This window comes from Trachurus japonicus, chromosome 19 (genome assembly GCF_045865225.1).
Source record: "Trachurus japonicus isolate A0001 chromosome 19, Traja_1.0".
NCBI lineage: Eukaryota > Metazoa > Chordata > Actinopteri > Carangiformes > Carangidae > Trachurus > Trachurus japonicus.
The window spans coordinates 22,607,936-22,631,705 of record NC_140925.1 but is presented as its reverse complement, the minus strand read 5'-3'; the positions used below and the strand labels follow the sequence as shown (position 1 = coordinate 22,631,705).

The 23,770-nt window shown below is 45.4% G+C and overlaps 1 protein-coding gene across 3 annotated transcripts in view; it reads left to right on the top strand.

Annotated features, from left to right (window-relative positions):
• Window positions 1-4,646: 4,646 nt before the first annotated feature.
• The window catches only part of ntn2 (netrin 2), a 46,687-nt gene continuing 27,563 nt past the window's right edge, over window positions 4,647-23,770 (top strand). Inside the window, exons 1-3 of one of the 3 annotated variants that reach the window (XM_085760720.1) lie at window positions 4,647-4,902; window positions 7,529-7,705; window positions 19,380-20,647. In XM_085760720.1, coding sequence (XP_085616846.1) covers window positions 19,603-20,647 — 1,045 coding nt within the window. In that variant the 5' untranslated portion in view covers window positions 4,647-4,902; window positions 7,529-7,705; window positions 19,380-19,602. Of the gene's footprint in view, window positions 4,903-7,343; window positions 7,706-19,379; window positions 20,648-23,770 lie in introns of those variants that run through there. The other 2 variants (XM_085760721.1, XM_085760719.1) reach the window with 2 other exon arrangements.

Sequence of the window (23,770 nt, the reverse complement as noted above, 5' to 3'; positions counted from 1 at the left end):
GGGATTTCCCAAAGTCAGAACGGTCCTTGTCTGGGAAGCATGCTGGTGGCACTAGAAAAAATGTTTGTCATCAATATTAAGACATAAAATAACATGCATTCTTATGGTATCAACATCTAATCCCAGATACATATTGTATCATCTCTTTCCAGCTCCTACAAGTGCAACAAATGCGTGTGATCACCCACTGATCAACACTGGTAATTATTACCACTTTTGATCTGGATCAGCTTTGACAGGCGCGGGGGAAGCAGTGAACCATTTAAAGTTTTCTTCTAATTGACTGCAGATTTATTTGGTCATAATTTACTATCATTGTGCTTGAAGTGAGCCTCTGCCATCATCCACTTCCAGCTCACTGGATTACAACTAATTCATAGAGCGGCTCTGTAGCCTTGGGTGGCATTGTTGTGGCCGTACAATTTATTAGCTAATCGGCAAGACAGTGCCAGATTCTGCTGCTCATGAATGTCAGGGTGGAATGAGAACCAGAACGTGAGCTTTCATTAGTGCGTTTCGACTCTCTCGCTCTCTCTACATCTTCAGAACACACATCAAGTTCAAATGGGAACTCCCAAGCACTTCCAGCTGGCAACACTTTGGGATAATGATGCTGGATTCCACACAAATGAAGGGCCCAAATACCACCAGAGAGTTACCTGAACCCCCTCCTCAATGCACGGACATGCATGCATACATGTATGTAAAAACACGCATACTTCCGAGGCAATCTTCCTTCTCTGCGGGATAATCACGCATGCACCGTGCGCCGAGTGGGAAAGCCAATTTCCCCCACCATCATCCTGGACAGTCACTGCTGTCAAATGTAAGCAGCTAACCCAAAAATAATCCCACAGCAAGTCAACAGTACCCGCCCCCCACCCCACCCCCCCTCCTCTACACGTACACACTGAGGCCAGCACACATCCTCTGAGTCTTCAGGAGTGCAGATTGGGTTACAGCAGATTCCTCGCTGTGGCCTCAAGGTATCCTCATTTAAAAACTCTCTGCGGTTGAGTCATCAGTGTGAGCTGGGAAGAGACCACCTTCAGTGGTGTGATGTCAAAATGATGGATGGGACCATAATACTGGCAGAAGAGCTATTGATGGCTCTCTTTCCTTAATGTTGACATGTTGATACCGCACACCCCAAGACATGAGTGTGGGTGTGTGTCTATGTGAGTGTGTGACACAGGGAGAAACATAGAGACACTAGGCCTGCGCTCACACACACATACACACACACACACACACACACACACACACACACACACACACACACACACACACACACACACACACACACACACACACACACACACACACACACACACACACACACACACACACACACACACACACACACACACACACACACACACACACACACACACACACACACACACACAAGGACATGCTGGTATTATACCCATTAATATCTCTTCCGTTCCCACTCAGGCTCTGGCTCTTTGAAGTGCGGTGGCAGCTGAGTCCTGAATGAGTGAGTGTGTGAGAGGATGTATACAATAACGCCAACACGCCGTCTTGACTTAAGATGAGTCGGCAGAGGGAAAGTAAACAGGCGGGGTTCCCCAAGAGGCTGTCGCTATAAACAGGGGGTGTGCTGAGAGGGGCTCAAGCTGTTTATTTTTACATGAGACCTCAATGTCGTTTGAAGTGCCCTCTGTGCTCACTCTCTCTCCCTTTATGTCTCTCTCTTTCTTTCTTTCTTTTGACCTCCTTTTCCCATTTTCCCCCCAAAACTCTGCCATAGCCCCACCCCACCACCCCACCCTCCCACCCTCTCTGGGGTTCCTGCCAGCAGCAAACTAATTATCAGTCGGTTGGGTTCCACCGTGCTCCTGTGTTTGGCCTGCCTCTCTGTAGGCATATAGATCTGCAGCGTGGTTCACATTTCTGTACAGTGACGCAGGGTTTTCAGCTTAAGTGAAGGACATCAGCAGGAGCCCACAGAGCAGAGAAGTAACAGCTCCCTCCCAGTGGGAGACACGTCAGGTGGATGCACTTGTGAGATACTGAATTCTCATTGCATGTCCCATCCGATGAGCTGGATATGGGAAATAATGTCTTTAAATAGGAACTATGTTAAATATTGTGTGCACCAAATACACTTGACATAAAAATTGTAGGTAATATATAAGGATTATAAAGGGTATTGCTAGAGTTTGATTCTGACTTTTTCTCATTAAATAACATAACAGCACCACTTACTAATGAAGAAATACAAAAGGGTTGCTAATAGCAACAAATTGTCTTATTAAAGGGACAACGAGGAGTTTTGGAAAAGCGAAGCGTTTTCACACTACATTTATGAGCCTCCGCGCACCATGAAATTCTTTGACCGGCGCAAGACAGACTCATGTTTTCATTCATTAAGAATTAAAGTCAGAGGTTCAAAGACGATCACATACCGTCGTAGTTCCCACCATAAACGGCGATTTGGCGGCGTTATTCTCACGACTCGCCACGAAACCGAAAGTAAAGAAACGCTGGTCAGCTCGCCCAGCATTTCCACCACCACTAATAATAACAAAATAACCATAGAGACAAAATGATACAGTATATTTATCGAAAATGGACCATTAACAAGTGTGGGTAGCGTAGATTCATCCACATTAACGTGAGACTTATTTATAACCAAATAGAAACTCCTCGTTGTCCCTTTAAGGAGTCATAAAAATACATTTTGAAAACCACAGAATAACTGGACCTGATTATCATCAACATTTACAACCATAGGCCTGATGGGCCGTTATATGAACACACTGTTAATGTCTTCTCTTTATTGCTTTTGCTCATGGCTCATTAGAAAGTGAGTGTTTATCATAAATGCTAACCCTAGCTACCTAAACAATGACTTACAGAAGAGCAAAGTTATTGGCAATTAACAAATCCACTAATTCAACTGTATTACCCATATTAAAAGGTTGCTGCATTAAGAACATGGTTTCTATATAGTGAGATTTGTTGAATTAAAGTTCACAATTAAACATGACCACTTTAACAAAAATATGTGTGTAAATTAGACAATCTGAATTGCTGATTAGTACTATTTTTAATGCCAAGTATTAATTAGTCCACATTCTATAGCGACAGTTGGTGTCCATATGGATGAGCTAATTGCTCCCTAACATACAGACATAAAGAATGAAGTGTATGTGGTTCCATGATTGAACAGCATGATGGTGATGTAAACTACATGCCAAAGCTTCCTTTGAGAGTCTCAAGACTGCATACATATTGAAGACCCCCACACCCATCCTATAGTAATAGGACTCTGTGATGGCTCTCCACAAAAACCACACAATTTAAATAGAGCATGGTAATATTCATCCAGTCTCACCACAGTCACAGTTGTTTGTCTTAGAGCACAATGTAATGTAAATGAGGCGTGGCCATTTGGTTTACATTGTACTGTCATCATCAGTTTAAATAAGTTGAAGTAATTAATTTCTCTTTGTCTTTAAGTTACTGCATCTGCTGTGTCAGTCTTGGCCAACAGAGGTGGCTCTGTGGAGCCTGTTCAAATATAGATGCACAAGGAACAGGCCAGATCCAGCTCTGCATCAGTATGGGACAGGACATGTTTCTCTATTAAATTTTAGTTATTGCTGCGTTGCATCCCTCTCTTTGTTTCTAATGGGCAGCCACAGCAGCCGGTGTTTCCCTCGTCTCATTTTATTAGGTCAGTTAGTCGAGTTAAGGTTCTGTTTTGTTAGTGGTGTTTTTTTAAAGATATTTTGGACCGATTGACCTTTTTAAGGGCTCAGTTTCACTCAGGTTTTTGGGTAAAATAAAACCCTTTCTTGTAAAATGAGAACATGTGCTAACTTGTCTTTGACTGCTTGGTCACTGACAGACTCTCAGGAAATGCATAACAGCTACAACTGTTATTTGTCTCTTTGTGGTTATATTGGTTCTATTACCATCAAAATATAAACCATCACTTTCTACAAAGACCAGGAGGTCGGTGTGTGTGTTCTACCTGTGTTACAAATGCATGGTGTGCAGACAAACACCCAGAAAATTGTGTATTCTGGTCAAAATCCTAAAATGTTTGAAAATATTTTGGGCGATTGGGAAACATTTTTAAAAATGATTTATCACACTTTAAATTAGTTATAAAAGAGACATTTTTTCACATTCTAGTGGTGGAAGAAGATATATGTAGGAATGTTTTTTAAAACCATTGAAGTAAATTGCAAAATGATGTGATTTCTGGTTCACACACAACCAAAAATCATACACAGACTCTCACCCATGGAGCACTTCTGGCAAAAAGTTAGAGCAGCTAATAGATTACACTGTGTGGGGACTTCAGCCTTATGTTTCATTACAAGTCACAGTATAAATCTTGATTTGTGTGGCACAGGTGTGACTAATAAGCTTAACTATGGCTGCACTCAAGAGCTGTGTTGTCTATGTGAACCATTAATGTGAATGGAAACACCTGTGCTGCACAAAGAAAGAAAGAAGGATATGGATTTGAAATAAGTGGCACTGAGTTCTCTCTATAAACCTGTGAATTTAGCAGAGTGGGTGGATCCACGGTTCCTGCTCTGTCAGAGTGTTACAGTCATTTGGCCACAAGAAGGCACCATTCCCCTACTGAACACCAGGTGGGGGGTTTCCCCTCTGGACAAGGTAAGCATCTCTCCTTGCGTCCAACAGCGGGGGTGCCAAAAAATGAAGCGAGGAAAAAGCCGGAGGCTGACATTTTCTCCAGGGTGTCCGCCGCAGGGAACCAGCGCCGAGAGCCCCGGGCTTTGAACAAACAGACCACTGAGACTTGTTCTGCAGACAAAATCAGCACACTGATCCAAGTGCAGCAACTCTAAAGGAGCGAGGAGAGCTGCCCGCTTGAATCCCATCTGACAGCAAGTGAGTGTGTTGCCTGTTGTTAGTCTTGCTTTCTTTCATTCTGTCTTGAACGCAGTCTAATCTCTCCCGCTTGTAATTGGAGAGATAATCTACCTAGATTAGTGGCGATCTGACGGAGCTTCTTTATTTCACAGAAATGCATCAGTGTTGGCGCCTCTCAGGAAAAAAAATGTGCATGTACACGGGGCCATACTGTCACTGTGGGGGATACACAGCACTGTGTGACTGCGCTGGAAACATTACGCAGCTGAGTGAAGGCTGAGGCTGACAGCACAATCTCTCAGTTTGTTGTCCTGCTCCTCAACTAAACATTTACAGTGCTGTGTTCAATTCCGAGAAACTCTGCAAATCATTAAAACTTCAACATTTGAACTGGAAAACGGCGAAAAAACAGGACTATAAAAAATAAAAAAAATAAAAATTAGAGCATAATAATTATGAAACAGCTTTAGACTCTTATAAAACGACAGAGGGGAAGTTTCAAATGAAGAATTGTTCTTAGACAAATAAAATAATACAGCGGGTGGACAGGAGGCCAGAGGAGCTAAGGAGGGATGGCAATAAATACGAGTGGAGGCAGATAAATGTGCAGAAAGGGGAAGTTGAAACTATTAAAAATGAGGTAATTATTTTTATCCCTCTGCGAAATATTTCATTTTTTTTTAAAATTCTGGCTCCAGTTTTATGAAATTAAATAGATTTGTATCTTTTTCTTTGTTGAGCTGACACCAGTTTTTGTTTCCATCCAGTAACCGACATTTTCTCTTCTGTCTCATTCTGCTATTCGACCTGGTTAATTAGCTGCTATTGGCTGCAGGTGTGCTCTCATATAGGTGTCACACACACACACACGCGCGCGCATGCGCTCACACACGCACGGTATCGGGGTCAACACTCATTATTACCAGCAGTTTGAATGCACGTTTAAACGGTCTTTGTTTTGAGATTAATAATTGGAATAAAGGCACCGTAACGCAGCACGGTTCCGGGCCGGGCCGGGCCGAGCCGGGCCGGGCCGGGCCGGGCCGAGCCGAGCCGAGCCGGGTCGGGTCGGGCTGTTCCCCCCAGTGGATGGTACAGTAAATACAGGAGGAATGTTGATCAGCTTACAGCGGAGCCAGGAGGTGCTCGGGATTTGATCGGCCGTGATGCTCGACTAATGAGCCGCCGGTCGGCAGCCTGCACCTGCAATAACACACAAAGCAACACGCGGCCTGTCGACTATAAATTAACGGGAATTATAAAACGGATTGTTGCCGTCCACGCGGTTCTGCTGGGCTGGTTTTTACAAGTGTAACATGTGTTTTTCTGTACGCATTTACAAATATAAGTGTAGCGCTGGAGCTCTGATGAGATTGGCTCAGACAATTTTGCAGGTTGTAACAGGCGAACCAAAAACACAACGCCAACAAAAGTCACCATTCATGTCCGCTGGCGGCTTAATGTAGATATACACAAATAATTAAAAATAGCGTGGACTACAAACTCTAAAGTCAGTGTGAGCCGGTGACCTCTCCTGTGCGCTTTTACGCACACCCAGGCAAACACCCATCATGACAAACCACATTTAGCTGTTCATTCAGCTCTTTAACCTTCACACTAGCAGAGGGTACACAGCCATATGAATGCAGTTAATGAGTTAATGTGCTGCTGTCATGGCCGAGGGCACAGGGCCACATTTTCTGTGCCAAAACGAACCTCTTTCTCTCTCTCTCTCTCCCCACACACACACACACACACACACACACACACACACACACACACACACACACACACACACACACACACACACACACACACACACACACACACACACACACACACACACAGTATCAATGACGAGAGGAGCCTGCACTGTGATATTTAATTTGATGCTACGTTTGTCAGTACATATTAATAATGCCATCCAAACGGTAACATTTTTGGTGCCTTGGCGCACAAGCGCACGCTAATAAATCCAACATGTGTTGGACCATTATAGGATTAATAAGTTATAACATTCTGCATCTGCCTCTTGTTTCTGTGGGCCCCGGAGCCCCGCTAGGCCCACTCTGTTTCAACAGGTTCAACGTTGTGTTCTCATTACGACCTCCATATGGCTGCCTATGAGCACAGCGAGCCATGGGGCATTTAGAGCAGGCAGCACAGTAACAATCAGTCCGTAAAGCGGCGGAGGTATTTGTTGTAAAAGTGAGACCAGTTGTGTTGTTGGAGAGGAAGCAAATGTTGGAGCAAGTGGTGCTTTGGCCAAGTGTTTATTTTCGATTGCGCCTTATTTTGGTTGCGCGACTAAATTATGCGCATCAGAAAATTACCAGTGAAATTAAACTTAGAGTTGAGAAAATACGGTGGGCTCTCCTTTTAGCCCCCCTCCCAATCCCACACACTCCCTCACTCTCACACCCTCTCTCCCTCCCTCTCTCTCTCTCTCCCTCTCTCGTGCGCACACACATGGTTGGGAAAATCTGGGTTTCATTTTAATGGGGAGTAGCCTACCCCGGTCTCGCTTTACAACCTATGGATGTATTGGACGGTTTTCAGTTGGTTTGAGCTTCGGGCGCGGATGGGTGCAGCGGTTCACCTCCTCTCTCCTCTCGGTGTCCCCTCTCTTTTGACTATGTGGCAGGGATTTTTCTCCTCTTCAAACATTTTAACGAGGCGAACGTGAGAAAGACGAGACACCTCTGCGTTTGGATAGGACGCTTGCTGACGGAAGACAACCTGAAGACTAATTGGTGTGGATCTCTCTCAGGGGACGTCTTCTGAAATTCAGAGACAGCGACAGACGCGACTTGATACTCGGGTAAGTTTATAATTTGCGGGTCACTGTGTCTGTTTATTACGCTCTCAGCGTGCTCGGGTTTTTTTTTGGTGGAGAGCAGATTTCAATTTTACGCACCACTTATTTCCTGTGAGGAGAAGTAAGTGACTCACGGCGCTTGTTGTCACGGGCAGTACATTACCTGCCATTTGTTTTAAATGAGGGCAATGACTATCATTATTTTATTAAAGGCTGGGGTCGTGTGAGTGAGTGTTTGAGGCGCTGAATCACCGGGACGCGCTGGATCAGAGCGGCGGACACCGCAGACAGGTGTCAGCCTCCTCGGTTTACAAGTCGCAGTGAGAAAAAAATACAGAGCAAGAGAAAAACAGCCCGTGCCGAGGATTTTATACGAGGTACAAGAGGTGGGCTATACGGAGCCAGTGAGCTTTAATAGCGACTTGGACTCGGAGCCAAGTGTGGATGCCAAAGCAAGCAGCGCGCTCCTCGGTTCCCGTCTTCCTCGGCACTGCCCTGGCCAAGTCTCCCAATGCGTTTGTCACTTCTAATATTTTCCTTTTTCGCTTTGACGCCACCGCATGCATAAAAACATTTGTGTGAAAAAAAATAAATCAGAATGGCATATTTTTGTCTGCTGTTATTAGGGCACAATAACTTTGAAAAAAAGAGAGATTTTTCACGAAGATGGTGTGTTTAGAGAGAAAGGTGAGGCAGCTTTGAGACGGGAGGATTAAAGTGATCATAGGCTTGATCTGACACTGAAGCCCATTGTGGGCAAGGTGTGACAGGAAACAATAGGTTTGACAATAATGAGCTCCACCCTCTGTAAGCTCATCTGCTCTCCGCTCTCAAGCAGCAACAAGCCTGGAAGTGAAAGCGAGAGTCCCGTACAGATTGCTTATCTTAACTGCTTCAATAGACTTAAAGTATGCCCCTATTGCACACTGAAACAGTGTCAGCCACTTGACCTACTTCTCACTCTCACCGCAAACGACTGGAATCAGTCCACGGAGGAGGAAGGTCTCTGAATCCCCGCTGCACGCTCACCGGGGGTCACAGGGAACGTGGGACATGAGGTTTAAACTGAGAGAAATGTGAGAGATGAATGTGTCTAATGAGCTGAGGCGATGTTCATCTGCAGCACAGTCACTGCTTCCTTGTTTGTGCAAAATTAATCATCATTATTTAATTGCATCACACCCTGCTTCCATGAGTAACAAAGTGAGGGAGGTAGAGCCAGGAGCAGCTGAAGGCACATGATGTGGAAGCTAATCCAAAGCAACATAGTGCAGATTTCTTTCACTCCTGGGTGTGTGTGGGTGTGTGTGTGTGTGTGTGTGTGTGTGTGTGTGTGTGTGTGTGTGTGTGTGTGTGTGTGTGTGTGTGTGTGTGTGTGTGTGTGTGTGTGTGTGCTTGTATGTGGTATTTACGAACCCCAGAGAGAAGCGGGTGGATGGAGCTGGAGATGGAGAAAGCTGCAGAAACACAGGCAGATCGTTTTCTCCTGCTTTTCAAAGCAGGATTCCTCAGGACTCTTGGCTCCGTCCACCTGAGCGAGTAAAGTCAACACATCTAATATATTTTTCTTCTACGGCTTCAGCAGCTTGACAGGGCAGGGTAACGCTAGATCTCTCTTTCTGTCAGTGCCTTCTTCTGTTTTTGTTGGGTGTAACCATCCGTCCCTCTCCTCAAGTCCAGCTTTTGTCATTTTGAACAAATGATTCAAGCCGATTTAAGAAAAAAGAAGAAGAAGAAGAAAAAAAGAGTGCAGCTGTCAATGAACTCAAATATCAGAATGATCAACTTTCAAAATACAGCTGTTTCTCAGCAGCTACCATATCAGGCCCTGGCACCTGATTTCAAAGCAAAATATACTGGTCTGAGTTTTGCTGAATGGAAGATTAATATTGCAGTTCGACTCCATGTGGAATTTCACATGTAGAGGTTTTGGGGTTTTTCCCCTCTTGAATCAATTTCATCCCTGTCATGGGTTTGTTTTTGAGCCTGGAGATGGATGTGGTGTGACACAGCACCCACATCTCTTACTCACACATCAGTTGTCTCCGCTTCAGAGGTGAGAATGAAGTTGAAATGTTGTCTCATTACTGAGTTAAGTGGCCGTGTGTTTTCTCACTGAGTGAAAAATCTGTGTGTGTGTGTGTGTGTGTGTGTGTGTGTGTGCTTACCTTTCCTGTTAAAATACCTGTCATTCGTCAGCGTGACACCCAAGATGTCTCCCACTGTGGGAAGAGGATCCGGGGGCAGAGATTTCACATGCTTCATCCTGCCTCTCCCTACACCCTGCTAGGCCTGCATATGTCAGACACACATTTGCTCCAGATGCAGAGGGATGTGTGGTGGTGGTGCGCGTGTGTGTGTGTATGTGTGTGTGTGCATGTGTGAGGTCCACATGTGTGTCTGTGCCCACTTACAACTTATCACTCTGCTTATCTGACTTGGATGCACATAGTTGCTGTCCTGTGTTGATGGAGTTCTCAGACTTGATGGTCTAACAGATTATTTCTTCTGAGGAACTGTATTTATTTACCTTCTGCTTGTTGTTTGTATGTTGACAACAGACTAAATGTGCGTGTTTGCCCCCCCACCCCCACGCTATGGCAACCACGTACTGTATGTTAGATGCTGGCTTGTCTGCTCATCTCTCTGACAGAGGGCAAAGCAACACACTCTAAAACAGCAGATCAGCTCTCTGTTGGCATGTCTGATCACATAATAAATCAGGGTAACACTTTACAATAAGGGTCCCTTAATTAACATTAGTTAGTACATGATTAAGCATTAATTAACTGCTTACCGATATATTAACAATCATTATTATGTATTACTTAGGGTTAGGAAACATATTAATTCATGTAACCTATTAGTAAGCAGTTAATTAATGTTTACTACTCAAAGTTAGTTAATAAATTAAAAGTTGAATAATGTAATTATCATTATGTATGCATTACTCAGCATTAATTAACACATTAGTTTATATATTAATGCTTAATAATGTACTAACTAACGTTAATTAAGGGACCTTTATGTAAAGTGTTACCTAAATCAGGTGTGTTGAGGCACAAATGACACTGATGATAAAAGAAGGACTGACATTTTGCTGTTAATTTGGAGGACTTGTTGTTTAAGTGTCAGCCCAGCCAAAAGACAAGACATTTAGATTCTCTCCCCTCTCGACTGGGAGGCCACTGACCTCTGACCTCTGGCCAAAGGTCGACCAGTGGGTGCCAACGCTGCCGCTGAGAGAGAACGGGTGAGGGGAGGAGAGTGGGGAAGAGAGTAACAAGGGAAGAGGGGAAAGGGAGTTGTCTGATGAGTCACAAGCTTTGGCCTCTCGACAGTGTCTTGGAGCGTGACCGAGGGCACACATTGTGAATCCAACTACTAGCGAGCATGTGTTTGTCCATCAGCAACAAGTGTGTTTAAGTGTAATGTACTCAACCGCACGAGTACTCCAAGCACGTAATAAAACCATTTGTGTTTTTTTTCTCCCAGCGAGTTCAAAGAGGGTCCTCGCTTCTGGCTGTGGGGTAGAGGTTGCTCTTGTGCAATGGAAAAAAATGGACTGTTTTCCTGTTAGGTGGGCTTTTTGGGAAAACCACTGCCCTGCCTACCGCAGCCAGCCTTCAAAGGGCTTTGAAGGAGCGCTCACCTCTCGTCTCCTTAAACCCTTCCATCCCTCTAAACGAGCTACTTCCTCTCGTACGCAGGAACACCTCGCATGCCTCTCCCCAACCGCCACCGTCCAACCACACTGCTGCAAAGCTGTGGTCAGGGTTATGCCCGGGTCCATGGGAAATGTTCAATCAAGGAGCCCTCAGTCCACCCATATGTGCTGAAAACAGCACACTCTGGGAACTTTAACCTCTCAGCACTTTATGCACGGCTTTATCATCTCTGTAACCTGGCCACACGGCCTTCCTGCACACACTAACTCAGAGAAGGAATCTGCAGCTCCGTCTGCCAGCGCTGGGCTGTGGGTGTCATCCCTTTCTCAGACGCATCTTGACAGCACATGTAGGGGAAATATTTCTTGTGTTTGAAAACGGATCACAGCTTGACATAGGAGGCTATAAATTTCTTGAACTCTTGTCCCTTCACTCCGAGGTCCATCGCTCTGCCAGTGAAAAATCCAAGCCAAAGTACGACTTTGTCCTCCCTCGCTCTCGACTTCACAGCTACTTTGATTTGTGAAATAGTTATTCGGGGGTTGAGGTCTTGTGGGACCTTCTCAGTAGTTTCAAACCCCTGCCCCTGCTTTGATTCTAGCAAAGATGCCACTGTTTGGTAGCACACAATGACTTTCTGTTCTTTTCAAAACCTGTTTTTATGTTGAAACTGGTAAGAAAAAAAAGAAATAGAGGATCGTTGTAAAACTCGGTTCACTCACCGCATTGTTGAACTGTTCATTGTGTCTTAACTTACCTGAACCTGACCATAAACTGCAGTTTGTAATTGCAGGAGAAAACACAAAATGCTTTTTATTGTGTTCATGTAGCCACAAAGAGCCTTCCTACTGTGCTTTTGCCTGATCCGTTTCTCACAAATTAACCCCGCTTAACCCCGAGTCTAGTGAGTCACTGTTGGCCAGAACTTTCTGCATGCTCATGTCCTCTCCGATCCCTACAGCTCCCATTTTCTCACCAAAAGCACTGATCTCACAGAACATTTCATTAACAGAAAAACACACCAAAACTTGCCCATCAGCATTTTCCCCCTCAGCTCTTCTACTCCAGAGGATACGTGCATAAACAGAGAGAGATGTAGCTCAGCGCAACTTCCTGTCTGTGGATCTATGAGAGCGGGCCTGACCTCGTATTCCACCTTGCGCCGTCTGTCTCCTCTCTCCTCCTGTTCTGTTGTGGATCAGGTTCTGTTGATCTTAAGAACCACCGTCGGACCCTGGGCCAGCCGTGTGGGCTGGGCCACAGAAGCTGCTGCATTCCTCCGCTGGGCGTTCAGCACCTCTCCCTGCAGTGTCTCTGCCTGTCGGAGATGGAAAAGCAGACACGTTCATTAATGATACTGTTTGAATCTTCCTGGTTAGTCGCTTCTGAACCTGTGATGAATAGTCACTTTGTTGCTGCTAATAGGATCGGTTCTGATTATTGTGACTCCTCCACATATTGTTTTTTGGGTTTTTCATCTCTTTCTCGTGGACACAATATCTCAGTAAATACTTGTCAAAAGTCTCTTCAAATCTTGTACAAACGTTCATTAGATTACAGTTTTTCTCGATTGCTAGGACATATTTCTCCAAAGCTGCTCTTCCTTTTCTCTAAACTGTGAACACAAACCCCAATTTTCAAGCTACATTCACAAAACCTCAGACTCTTCTTGCAAAACCAAACTTTCACCTCAAAACAGTTTAATCTGTGCTCAAAACTGTTGTCAAATCGTGCCCCGAGTCAAATTAAAAACACTACTGAGCAGCCAATAAACACTACATAGAAAAATAGAAAACACAATGCTCAGCACATGAAGCTGTAGAAATAAATCTTTATTGCTCACTGTGGGCTAAATGCATGTTGCAAAACAAAAAACCACATGCTGTAGTAAGAAAAAAAAACACAAAAAACAGAAATCCTGTGCATTCACACGTAGCTCTTGTACAGTACAAAAACAAACAGAAATCTTGTGCATTTAGCACTTGTATACAGTAAGCCTACGTAAAAATAAAGTACAAAAATATAGAAATGAGAAGTGCATTACTCAGCCACAGCATCATTTCTCTGTACTGGATCAGGCCACAGGACTTCATCCTGAACTGGCTCATATAGTATGTTCCCTCACATCATTAGACACAAGTGTGATCAATGTTGAGTTGTTGTGTTCAACCGGTGAAACCTGTGCTTTAATTGTGTTTGACTTTTGCCACCTGTGCTCACCATTATGCAACACAACTTGCGTCACAATGAAAATGTGTTGGTAAGTTGTGTCTAAACAGGTGAAAAGTGCTGATGGTTTTGCCAAAAGAGTGACTGGTTCAATCAGTGGGTTCAGGCAACTGGGCATTTGGTTCATACAACAGGGTTTAATGTTTTAGCAACTGAGAAAAACTGTAAATTAGAATTTGCTAGTCAAAGGTCCCGAAACATGATTCTGTGAATCCAATATTCTGAGATCTCCTCAAGGGACCCCTTCAGATTCAGCACAACTTGAACTCAAGGATGAACTGATTAGGTTTTGGTGGACAAAGGTCACAGTGACCTTACAGGATGCAGTTTTGGCCGTGTGAACGTGATATCTGGAGCACACACACACACACACACACACAGCTTCTGAGCAGCCATAAGCAGGCTTTAAATTTGTCAGTGATCCTCCTGCTAATGACACCCTCAGCTGTGAGAGTTGACCCCCTCCTGCCCTCGGCCCTCCCCGTTACTCCCCCCCAGCCCCCCCCCCCCCCCCCTTCTCTTCCTCAGTCCCTAATGAATGCCAATGAGGTGCTCTGAGTACGCTTCAAACCCGCGCCCACCACCCACACACACACTTACACAAACAGCAGGATGGTTGTCACCACCGTGGAGACAGCCATCATCAAGTGGAATTCAGACCACTACTGTCTGACCCCTGTTACCTGAGGCCTGTCAGTCAAGATAATTCTTCTGGACAGGTTTATTTACCATGTGTGTGTGTGGTTACAAAGTAAAGATCTGCTTTGTGCTGATCCAATTAATCCATTAATAATGAGATGATGGATCCTCTGCAGCTCTGTTAGACACCTTTGTAAATGGTGCATAAATTATTTGCATATGTGCAGATCAGAACAAGAATCTAGAAATTGTTGCTTGCTGCTTCCTATCAGGTCAATACAACAACACATGCAAATTTGCAACCAGGCCAAGCCAGAGCTGAGATGTTATTCTGGTGAGCTGCATCAACAAACAGCATCAGACCGTGTGTGCTCCCTGTGCAGGAGGGGATTTCTAACTTTGTTGTTGCTCTCACTGTTCTTTTATATTCATACAAAGCATCCTTGCATGACGATAATGAGAATGGAGGTAGCCCTGTTGTTACCCTATTAAAAAGTCCTCCATGGTCCCGGCCAGCCACTAATAACCCCACCAGGGATTACTGTACAGCAGGCTGGAAGGACAGCAGGGCACCGGTCGGGGCCTCAGCTTGCTGTCATCCGAGAGAGGCAACCCAGAAGACCTCCATTCACTGCGAGTCTGGGAGGGGCCACCTCGCCAACTCTCTAGAGCAGCTTGAAAGGCTCCCACTTGGGATACAAAGTGGCTCAGCTGTCCCTCTCCTATCCTCACCTCCCCCGGCACCCTCCTCTACACCCAAGCCAAATAAAGCCTCTCAGCGACTTCTGTTTTCCTAATCTGTGAACTCTGACAGAGGCGCCCACGCTTGAAAGAGAGACAGCTCAACATGGGATGATCTCCCGGTGACAGGGAGAAGCTGAAAAAACGTTCCCCGGAATGTCTCTGCTGAAACCACCAGACCACCCTGTCATCTTCCCGTTCCCATCTTTTTCTCCCTCTATCTGTCTCTCCTCCTCCCTCTCTCCGTCACTCCCTCGGTCCTTGCCAACCTCTTTTAAATCTAATTTTCCTTCCTTCGGCCCTCCAACATCTACCTTCTCTAATTGGGCTGTCACTGGTTGATTAAAACCAATGAATCTGGTCCTATTGGCAAATGGCCCGAGTACTCTGTGTGGCTAAGTGCAACTTGTTATGTAGGAGCTTCCATCTTAAAAGCCTCATATTTTTCATACTGGGCCCATAATACTAATGGACAAATTATAATACTACAGTAGCTTAGCCACAGCCGCTTTAACCCAGCGGCACACGTAGGACATTTTCCTTGTCATTAATCCACGGGGGAATGTGTCAGTGATGAATTGACCGTACAATTTATTTTTTGTCACTGCACTACAAGCAGCCATTCACTTGGAAATGACTTTGCTGCCACAGGGAACAGTTTATCTTGTGTAGACCAGATGGTGGGAGGTTTGTGTGCTGGGGTCAGAGTCGTGTGGTCAGTATCGAAAATCAAAACTTAGACTGGAAGCTGATGTCACACATAAACTTATGAGATGAATAGTTATTGGTTCTTTTTTTATTATTTTTTTTAAATTAGCCTTAATTTAACCAGGTTAGTTGCATTGAGATCAAAGATCTCTTATACAGTGAAGACCTGAAGACAATAAACTACATATTAGATTAAACAACTTTAAAACCTGCTCACTAAACACTTGTCAGTGTAGACTGCAGTGATTTCACCAGAGCTTTAAACACATTCAATGTAACAAGGACTTGAAATTGCAGTTAAAACTGTAGTTTATTCTAAGCATTAGATGCCAGAAACCTAAATCCTTTCCTGCCCAGTTCAGTTTGTACATTGAGAATGACCGACTGTGTTTCTGGTTGCAAAATTAGCCTTCCAGTGACAGTGTGAAGTTTTATTCTTTAGTTTTCATGTAAATTAACCTAATTAGATATAAAGTGTTAATTAATTAGCTTTAGTGGTGCTGGTTACAATTACATAGTGCCAGGCAAACTGTTCCTCCTCTTATTGTTTTTGTGTAAAGAACTGGTAGAGGTAGTTTTATTCGTATGAGATGTGTATTGAGCTCATGCTCTAAAACTCTCACAAAGAAAACATATTTCTTTAAAACACAAAAAAATAAATGCTTTTGGGAACAATAAAACATCTTATTTCAGAGTTTCATCCTCTCCCTGGTACATTCCTGTATATGTTGCAACTACCCCAGCATTTCTGTGTGGTACTCACGGTCTTCTTCAGAGAGACTGAGACATGGGCCTGCAGCTGTTGCTACTTCAACCACATTTAATGAAAGACAATGTCTGCCCCCACTGAGGGAAACTTGCGGCTTGTTAAACACGCTGTCGATGCTTAAAGCAGAGAAATTTCTTGCTGAAACAGATTCTTAGTATCTCAAAGGTCAGCCAGCTACACCACTGTGCCGACATCCTGACCAGGCTTCCAGACTCGGAGAGATCTCGTGGAACTGGCTCACGTTTTGCAGTTTTTATAGTGATATAGAATAAGTCTTAAGCTTTTAATAAAAAACTGATTTTTCTGCTCCAGCGCTGGGTTGTTGGACTGTCTCGGAGAATTGTTAACACTTGCTGTGAGGCTAGCATCTATTTCAGAGGGCACACAGAGTGGAATTAAACAGCCTTGTCACTGTTCTCTCTCTGTTTAACCTACACGCTCATCTGCCAGACGCGCCTGACAGCACCAGACCCTGGAAGAATCTCCCAGCAGGCCCGGCAGCACGCGGACCACACCATATTTAGTCATCTAAAGTCCAGACGCAGCCCAATGCAGTCCTCCACCTTAATCTGTCTCCCCTCTGTTTCTCCCTCCATCTCTCCCTCTCTCATTTTTTATGTCCTTTCCTCAACTCCCTCCCTCCATCTCTGTCACTTTCCCTCTCTCTCCTACCGCTCCCATTCATCTCTGTCCTCACTCGCCCTCCCTCGAGTCATTTCTGCTTTATCACTGTCGTGCCCCTCACTGTTTCTCTCCCCCTCGTGCGTCCCTCTTTTCCTTCTTACCCACTTAAACTCCTCATTCCTCGTGCCTGTGTGTCCTCTTTTTGCGCCTCTTCTGTCTGTCAAGTATTTCCCTGCCTCTTTCTTTCTTTTTTACAACTTTGTCTAACTTCCTCTCGCTCCCTCGGCGGCATTCCCATCAAATCTGATAATTCCCTCTTACCATCTTTCTTTCTTTCTTCCCTCACCTGTCATAATTTCTACCTAGTCTTCCTGCTCCTTTCCACTCCCGCCCCAGCTCCCCCAGCGGCCCCCACCCCGTCTCTTTTCTCGGATGAGCGTGCTGCTGATGGAAGCTGGGCCTGGATGCTAATGAGTTGCTAATTCTATCAGCCGTCTCTCCATGGCCTCCCCAGTGGGTGTCAGGCCCGCCAGATTTACCACGGCCAGCCTTTTGATGGAGTGCCTTGGCTGATGAACTCCTGCCAGCGTGCCCACTTTCACCTCCTTGTCCTCAGACACATGTCAGTGATCAATGTCCTTATCTGTGCTGGCAAAGCCCCACTCTCACTCCAATCATTTATGGGCAGGTCCATTCCCTGCAAAACTATTTTTCATGTAAGATTTTGTAATAGAATGAGATTTTTTTTTTTTTTTACAATGTTTTCATGGGCTTTAAACTTTCTTGTGGCAACTTTAGAGGAAATATACAGTACAGCTATGTTTTTATTCCAAGGTATAGTCTATAGTCTTTCTTACACAGAAAAGAAGTATGAAAACAGAGTAAATTATGTGTAGCTGCCTACTGAAAGTTGTGCATTCAGCTCTGTCACATTTTCCTCTTCACTGTCTTCCTACTCCCGTATAATTCCCTTCTCTCTTTTCCTTCAATACCCAATCTGCGCTTGAGGAGAGGCCAAATGGCTGGGTTTAAGCACTTGAGCACAGAAGAGTGGTCCTATTTACCAGGCCACTGGGCTCTTTTTGAGGGTTGCTAGCTTTGGACCCCTCACACAAGAAAAGAACGAAACTTTTGTTTTTCCGACTCCCCTTAAATCCGTCTGTCTGCCTTCCCCGCTTGACTGAAGTGGATACAGAGGCGGCCTTTTGTTCTACCAAGATGAAGAGGGATGCTGTAGTATAAGAAGGGGAGCGAGGGGAAGGAGGAGGTGGGTGTGATTCATTGTAATTTAATAAATACCTCGCAAAGAAGGGTCGGGGTGCCTTCTCAACCCCTCAGCTGTCTGTTTTGAAATGGGGCTCCTCTAGATTTGACACCCAGGGAAGTAAAAAGGGGATTATGGGAGGAAAAGCCTCAGGCCATCTACATCTCTTTCTGTCTTTTTCTTTGCCCCAAAGCTTTCTCTCCCCCGCGCCCCTCACTCTTTCTCTCTTTGGGACCAGGAGGCCCCTCGTCTAGCTGTGAGCGAATCAATGATGTCATCCAGGTACCTATCTTTACCCAGAGATTTAGAAAGGCTTGAATGGAGTCTCATAGCCTCAGTTCTCCTAATACAGAGTATAATCCTCAAATAGCTATCACTTCTTGTGAATTTTCTGGTTCGGTGAGTGAACATAATGGCGTCTTCTCTCAGGTCAGCACCGTGTGACAATAGCATCGCAATGGTTGATTTCCTTTCAAATTCCCGCAAAAATTAGGAAGAGCACAAAACTAGAGCCTTGTCCTCATATACAAAGTGACTTCCTTTTTTTTTTTTTTTTCCAGGACCAGCTCTTAAAGCAGAGGTTTGACCAGGGTCACCCACGGTCCACTGCTTTGCAACATCACCAGGGATTATAGGGTGACTTCTGCCATGCTGCTCAAGCATGACCAGAAGGCTTGGCCAGTTTTGACCTGAATGGAAGTACTGAATGAGAGGCAGGCATTGAAATTCAGGGTGCAGTAACTTGCAGCCGCTAATGTCTCTCTTTAAATGGTCACATCCTTTCTCTTGGGCCTCCCATCTAACTGTCTTCTCCGCTGACAGGCTTTTAGTCAATGAAAACACTCACTTAATTGTACAGTAGAAAACCTCCAAATTGCTTTCCTTTAGAAGGGCAAATATAATTTGGCTTAGAAGATGTACAAACTTGTTTTTTGTGCATTGGAATCCAATTACTGTCAATTTCTATTTTATTTCCTATTATGGTAAAAATGTGTCTGAGACATTGACCTTTGTGTTTATTTCTCTCTCTTGCAGGAAGGGCTCTGGTCAGACTGAAGCGAAGGGTCACTGAGCTCAGACACTCTCCTTCCACTGACTCTCAATCACACACACACAGGGGAAAGTCACAAAACCAGACACACCCACGCAAGGACACTTACTCACATTAACCCTCGTCGACTCTTGACTCCAGACACATTCGCCGACTCATCCGTGCACAAACAGAGGAAGGCTTTCACAGACGGGCCCTCTGAGCAGGATGAGGGAACCCTGGAGGTGCGTGCTGGGCCTGTGCCTCCTGGCATGCTCAGTCCTCACCCACAGCGCCGCCAATCCCTTCGCAGGACAGCAGACCCCTCCAGACCCTTGCTACGATGACACAGGTGCGGCGCGCCGCTGCATCCCCGAGTTTATCAACGCCGCCTTCGGCAAGGAGGTGATGGTGTCCAGCGTCTGCGGCCGGCCTCCGTCGCGCTCCTGCAGCGTGGTGGAGCGGGGCGACGACCGGCCTTCGGTACGCACCTGTCAGATCTGTGACGCGGCCGACCCTCGCCGCGCCCACCCCGCCTCCTACCTCACCGACCTCAACTCGGCCCATAACCTCACCTGCTGGCAGTCGGAGAATCTCAACACCTCTCCGTACAATGTGACTCTCACCCTTTCGTTAGGTAAAAAGTTTGAGATCACCTACGTCAGCCTGCAGTTCTGCTCGCCGCGACCCGAGTCCCTGGCCATTTACAAGAGCATGGACTACGGCAAAACCTGGATGCCCTACCAGTTCTACTCCTCACAATGCCGGCGTATGTACAACCGGCCCAACAAAGCCACCATCACCAAGCAGAACGAGCAGGAGGCTCTATGCACAGATGGCCACACTGACCTCTACCCGCTTTCTGGGGGGCTCATTGCTTTCAGCACGCTGGACGGACGGCCCTCCGGTAAAGACTTTGACAACAGCCCCGTCCTCCAGGACTGGGTGACTGTCACCGACATTCGTGTGGTTTTTAACCGACCACAGCTTCCCCGGGAGCTGGGGGCTGGAAGCAACGGCGGAGGGAGGGACGACGACCCCATGGCAGTGACCTCGACGCTGCCAACTTATTTCTATGCAGTGGGAGACTTCCAGGTGGGCGGGAGGTGTAAATGCAATGGACATGCCTCACGCTGTCTCAAAGACAAGGAAGGCAAACTGGTGTGCGACTGCAAACACAACACAGAAGGACCTGAATGTGACCGCTGCAAGCCCTTTCACTACGACCGGCCGTGGCAGAGGGCCAACGCCCGCGAGGCCAACGAGTGTCTACGTAAGTCTTCCCATCCATCTGCCATTCTCTAGACATGTGTGAGTGAGATCTGTGACATGTTCCATATAGCAGACTATCTTTTCCTGTAAAAAAAATAACATAATAGAGACTAATTTGGTCAATCAACATGTAGCAAAAAGGATTTTCTAAAAGACACAATCACTGTGTAACATCTTGAGTTATACAGTAGTCCTAATGGCAGCAGGGGACCAGGGCAAGACACTGAACCCCGTTACACATACACTGCGACTGCAATGTGATGTATGATACAAACATCCCATTCTTACTTCAAGGAATGTAGGAAAAGTTTTAAAATACAGACATGACCTTTTCACCACCAGATTTCAGGATATGAGGACAGCAATGTAAAGTCAGGCCAACGAATGGAATTTACACTCATAAACACAGAGAAGGAAAGAGGAGAGTTTTAACTGTGATGTTTAACTGGATTAATGGTGATTAATAACGCTGCCAACACACCGGATGGGTTTGTATTTATTCAGGTGAGGAGTTCTAGTAGCACATAAAGGTCGAGCTGGCAAATTTGGCAGTGTCTCTGAAAGCACCGCGGCCCATCCTTTCGCTTCCCATCAGCCTCTTCTGTTTACCATTCCTCTACAGGGAAACAGGCCGACTCTCAACAAAATCATGTTTTCTGGATTTCTCCATGAAAAAAAAAAACTAATTTTCTCAAGCAAGTCTAAACAGTGGATGACAACAGCTCAAGTCATTGGCACTCTGCTACAGCTAAGTCATCCAAGAATGTTATTTGGCAGTGTTTGCCTTTACCTCAAGACATGCTCTGTAAAAGTCATCCAGACGTGCTCTGAAAGCGTGCCAAGTAAAATTATAGCAATTTCTGTGGCAATTTTTGTTAATGTAAATGGATAACCTTTGCATTGGATTAGGATTTTCTACGATAACAGGCTTTTTGATGTGCTATTTAGCACATATATTAACGTCATAGCTGTATAAGGATTTGGACACACATCATGTTAGTCATGTGTTTTTAGCAGGAATTTGTTCTTTAATATGTGGATGTTTCTTTGGCTGTAATCTTTCACAGTATTTCTCTGTTTGTATAAATAGACATAGGTGGAACTTAATTCAGGTCAATTTTGCTTGTCATAAAAATTTGTTAGTGTAGGAAAATAAAACCATATTAGAAACCGCTGTCCCCGTTTTAACCTTTCTCTGTAATGAAATAAAATTACAGCCAGAGCGAGAGAAAAAAAGCAGTACAACACTGAAAAACAGTGTATATTTTTCAAACATGTTGTAATTGCCCAGTGAGCTGGCCTGAGATCATATTTAGCATTGAATAGTGCCAGATCTGTTTAAAGGGGACAGAGTGACAGAGCCAAAGGAGCAAGGCCATTTCAACATCAGACCAGTCAGTGAAGGCAGCCTCCCCTCACTCTCACACTGAACCCTCCCGTCACTACCTTTGGCACCTTTGGCTTCTCACCTGGTCTCGACGCCCTCGCTCACCTAGCCCCTTCTAGAACAATATCCTGTAAACCCTTCTGCGTTTTCCCCCTCGTACTGTTGCACACACCCTCTTTCAAATGTCCCGTAGCTGTTTCCGAAATGTTACACCCGTTTCCCGTAGATCTCTTCTCTGCGGGATTGATATGTCACTTCTGTCCATGATTTCTGGACTCAAACCTCCCGGCTTCACCGGCCAAGTCTGATGACCTAATCCCAGTGTTGATACAGGGCAGTTAAAGCCTATTGCATGTTGCACGCTATACCTGATCACACATCCGGACACGCCAAAAAAAGTTAGTCCCAGATGTCCCCAATTTCATGTTCCACAAGCCTCTTTACAGCTTATTCCGGTAGAAACGGTTCCAAGATATCCTCAAAGTAGCAGGAGAGCCTTTAAAAAGCCTCTCCGGTGTATATTAAAGCCCGTTCTTAAAATGCGCCCACCCCTTGTTGATTTCTCAGCTTGCTTTTCTTTCTAACATGCTGTGTCAAATGGCGGCGGGTTGCAGTGCAGGCCCTGAGGCATGCCACTGTGGGGGTGAGGTGTAAGTATTAAGACTGTGAAAGTGTGGAAGAGTGGCAAGCTACAGAGCTGAGGAGTCCCTTAGGTGTCACCAGAGCCTTGGTGAGGCCCTGGGGGTGTTTGGATTGGAGGGAGGGTCTGAAAGGCTCTGCTCTGAGGTCATGAGCCTTTGTGGGGTGGTGACAAGGTTAAGTTGATGGGGAGATGGTGTGTGGGTAACTCAGGAATTCAGAGTGGGCAGATGTAGAGTCAAATCAATGGTTATTTCACACCCAGCGTCTGAGCCTGTCAGCCTTTGAGAAACGACGTGCCTGGTAGCCAGATTTCGCCACTTTAAACATTATTGTTAGGATTGTTTTAAAGATTTTGCAAGGTTCTGCTCCCACTGGCGGCGCTCTTTACCCCCGCAGACGAAGAAACATTGTCCCTGACAAGCTGGTTTGATTGTTTCGCGGGTCTTACTAAATGTCTGACATGCACCGCACCGAGATTACTGTCTGCGCTCTTGGCAAGCCCACGTACAGTCTCCAGACACAAGCCATGCACACACACGCCCATCTGCCGCCACCCTCACTATGAATCCTGCCCCAAGACATTGGTTTACAAATCCCCGCTCTAGTAGTCAGAGAGGGCAGCCTCGTAAAGGAGCGTGTCTGTTTGTATTGAGGGAGACATGATGGAAAAAGCTGTGATTTATCTGCCCAGAGTTTGAGCCACAGAACAGAATGAGGAAGCAGATGGATAAGAGCTATTTGGTTACTGGTTGTGATGGAGTATTGGCTTTTCTGTTGGCATGGCCGACGCAGTAATGTAAATACTTAATGTTGACTTAAAAACGTGAGACGCTATATCATCTCATAATAAGAGTCTGCCACAGTCGCTGCATAAGATGAAGAGGCCTCTTGTGGAGTCAATGACAATGTGACATCCTGAGTAGATGATAATTTATGGTGGCGTAGTAGCTCTCGACTCTTGGCTGTGTCTGCAGCCATGTTGGCCCTGTTTGGCTGCGGCACCAAGCTGTTCTATTCTCCAGCCCTTCCTCTCTCATTTGGACCCAGCCAGCAGGAAGTCCAGAGCACTGCTCTGGGACGCTACAAGCCCAGGGC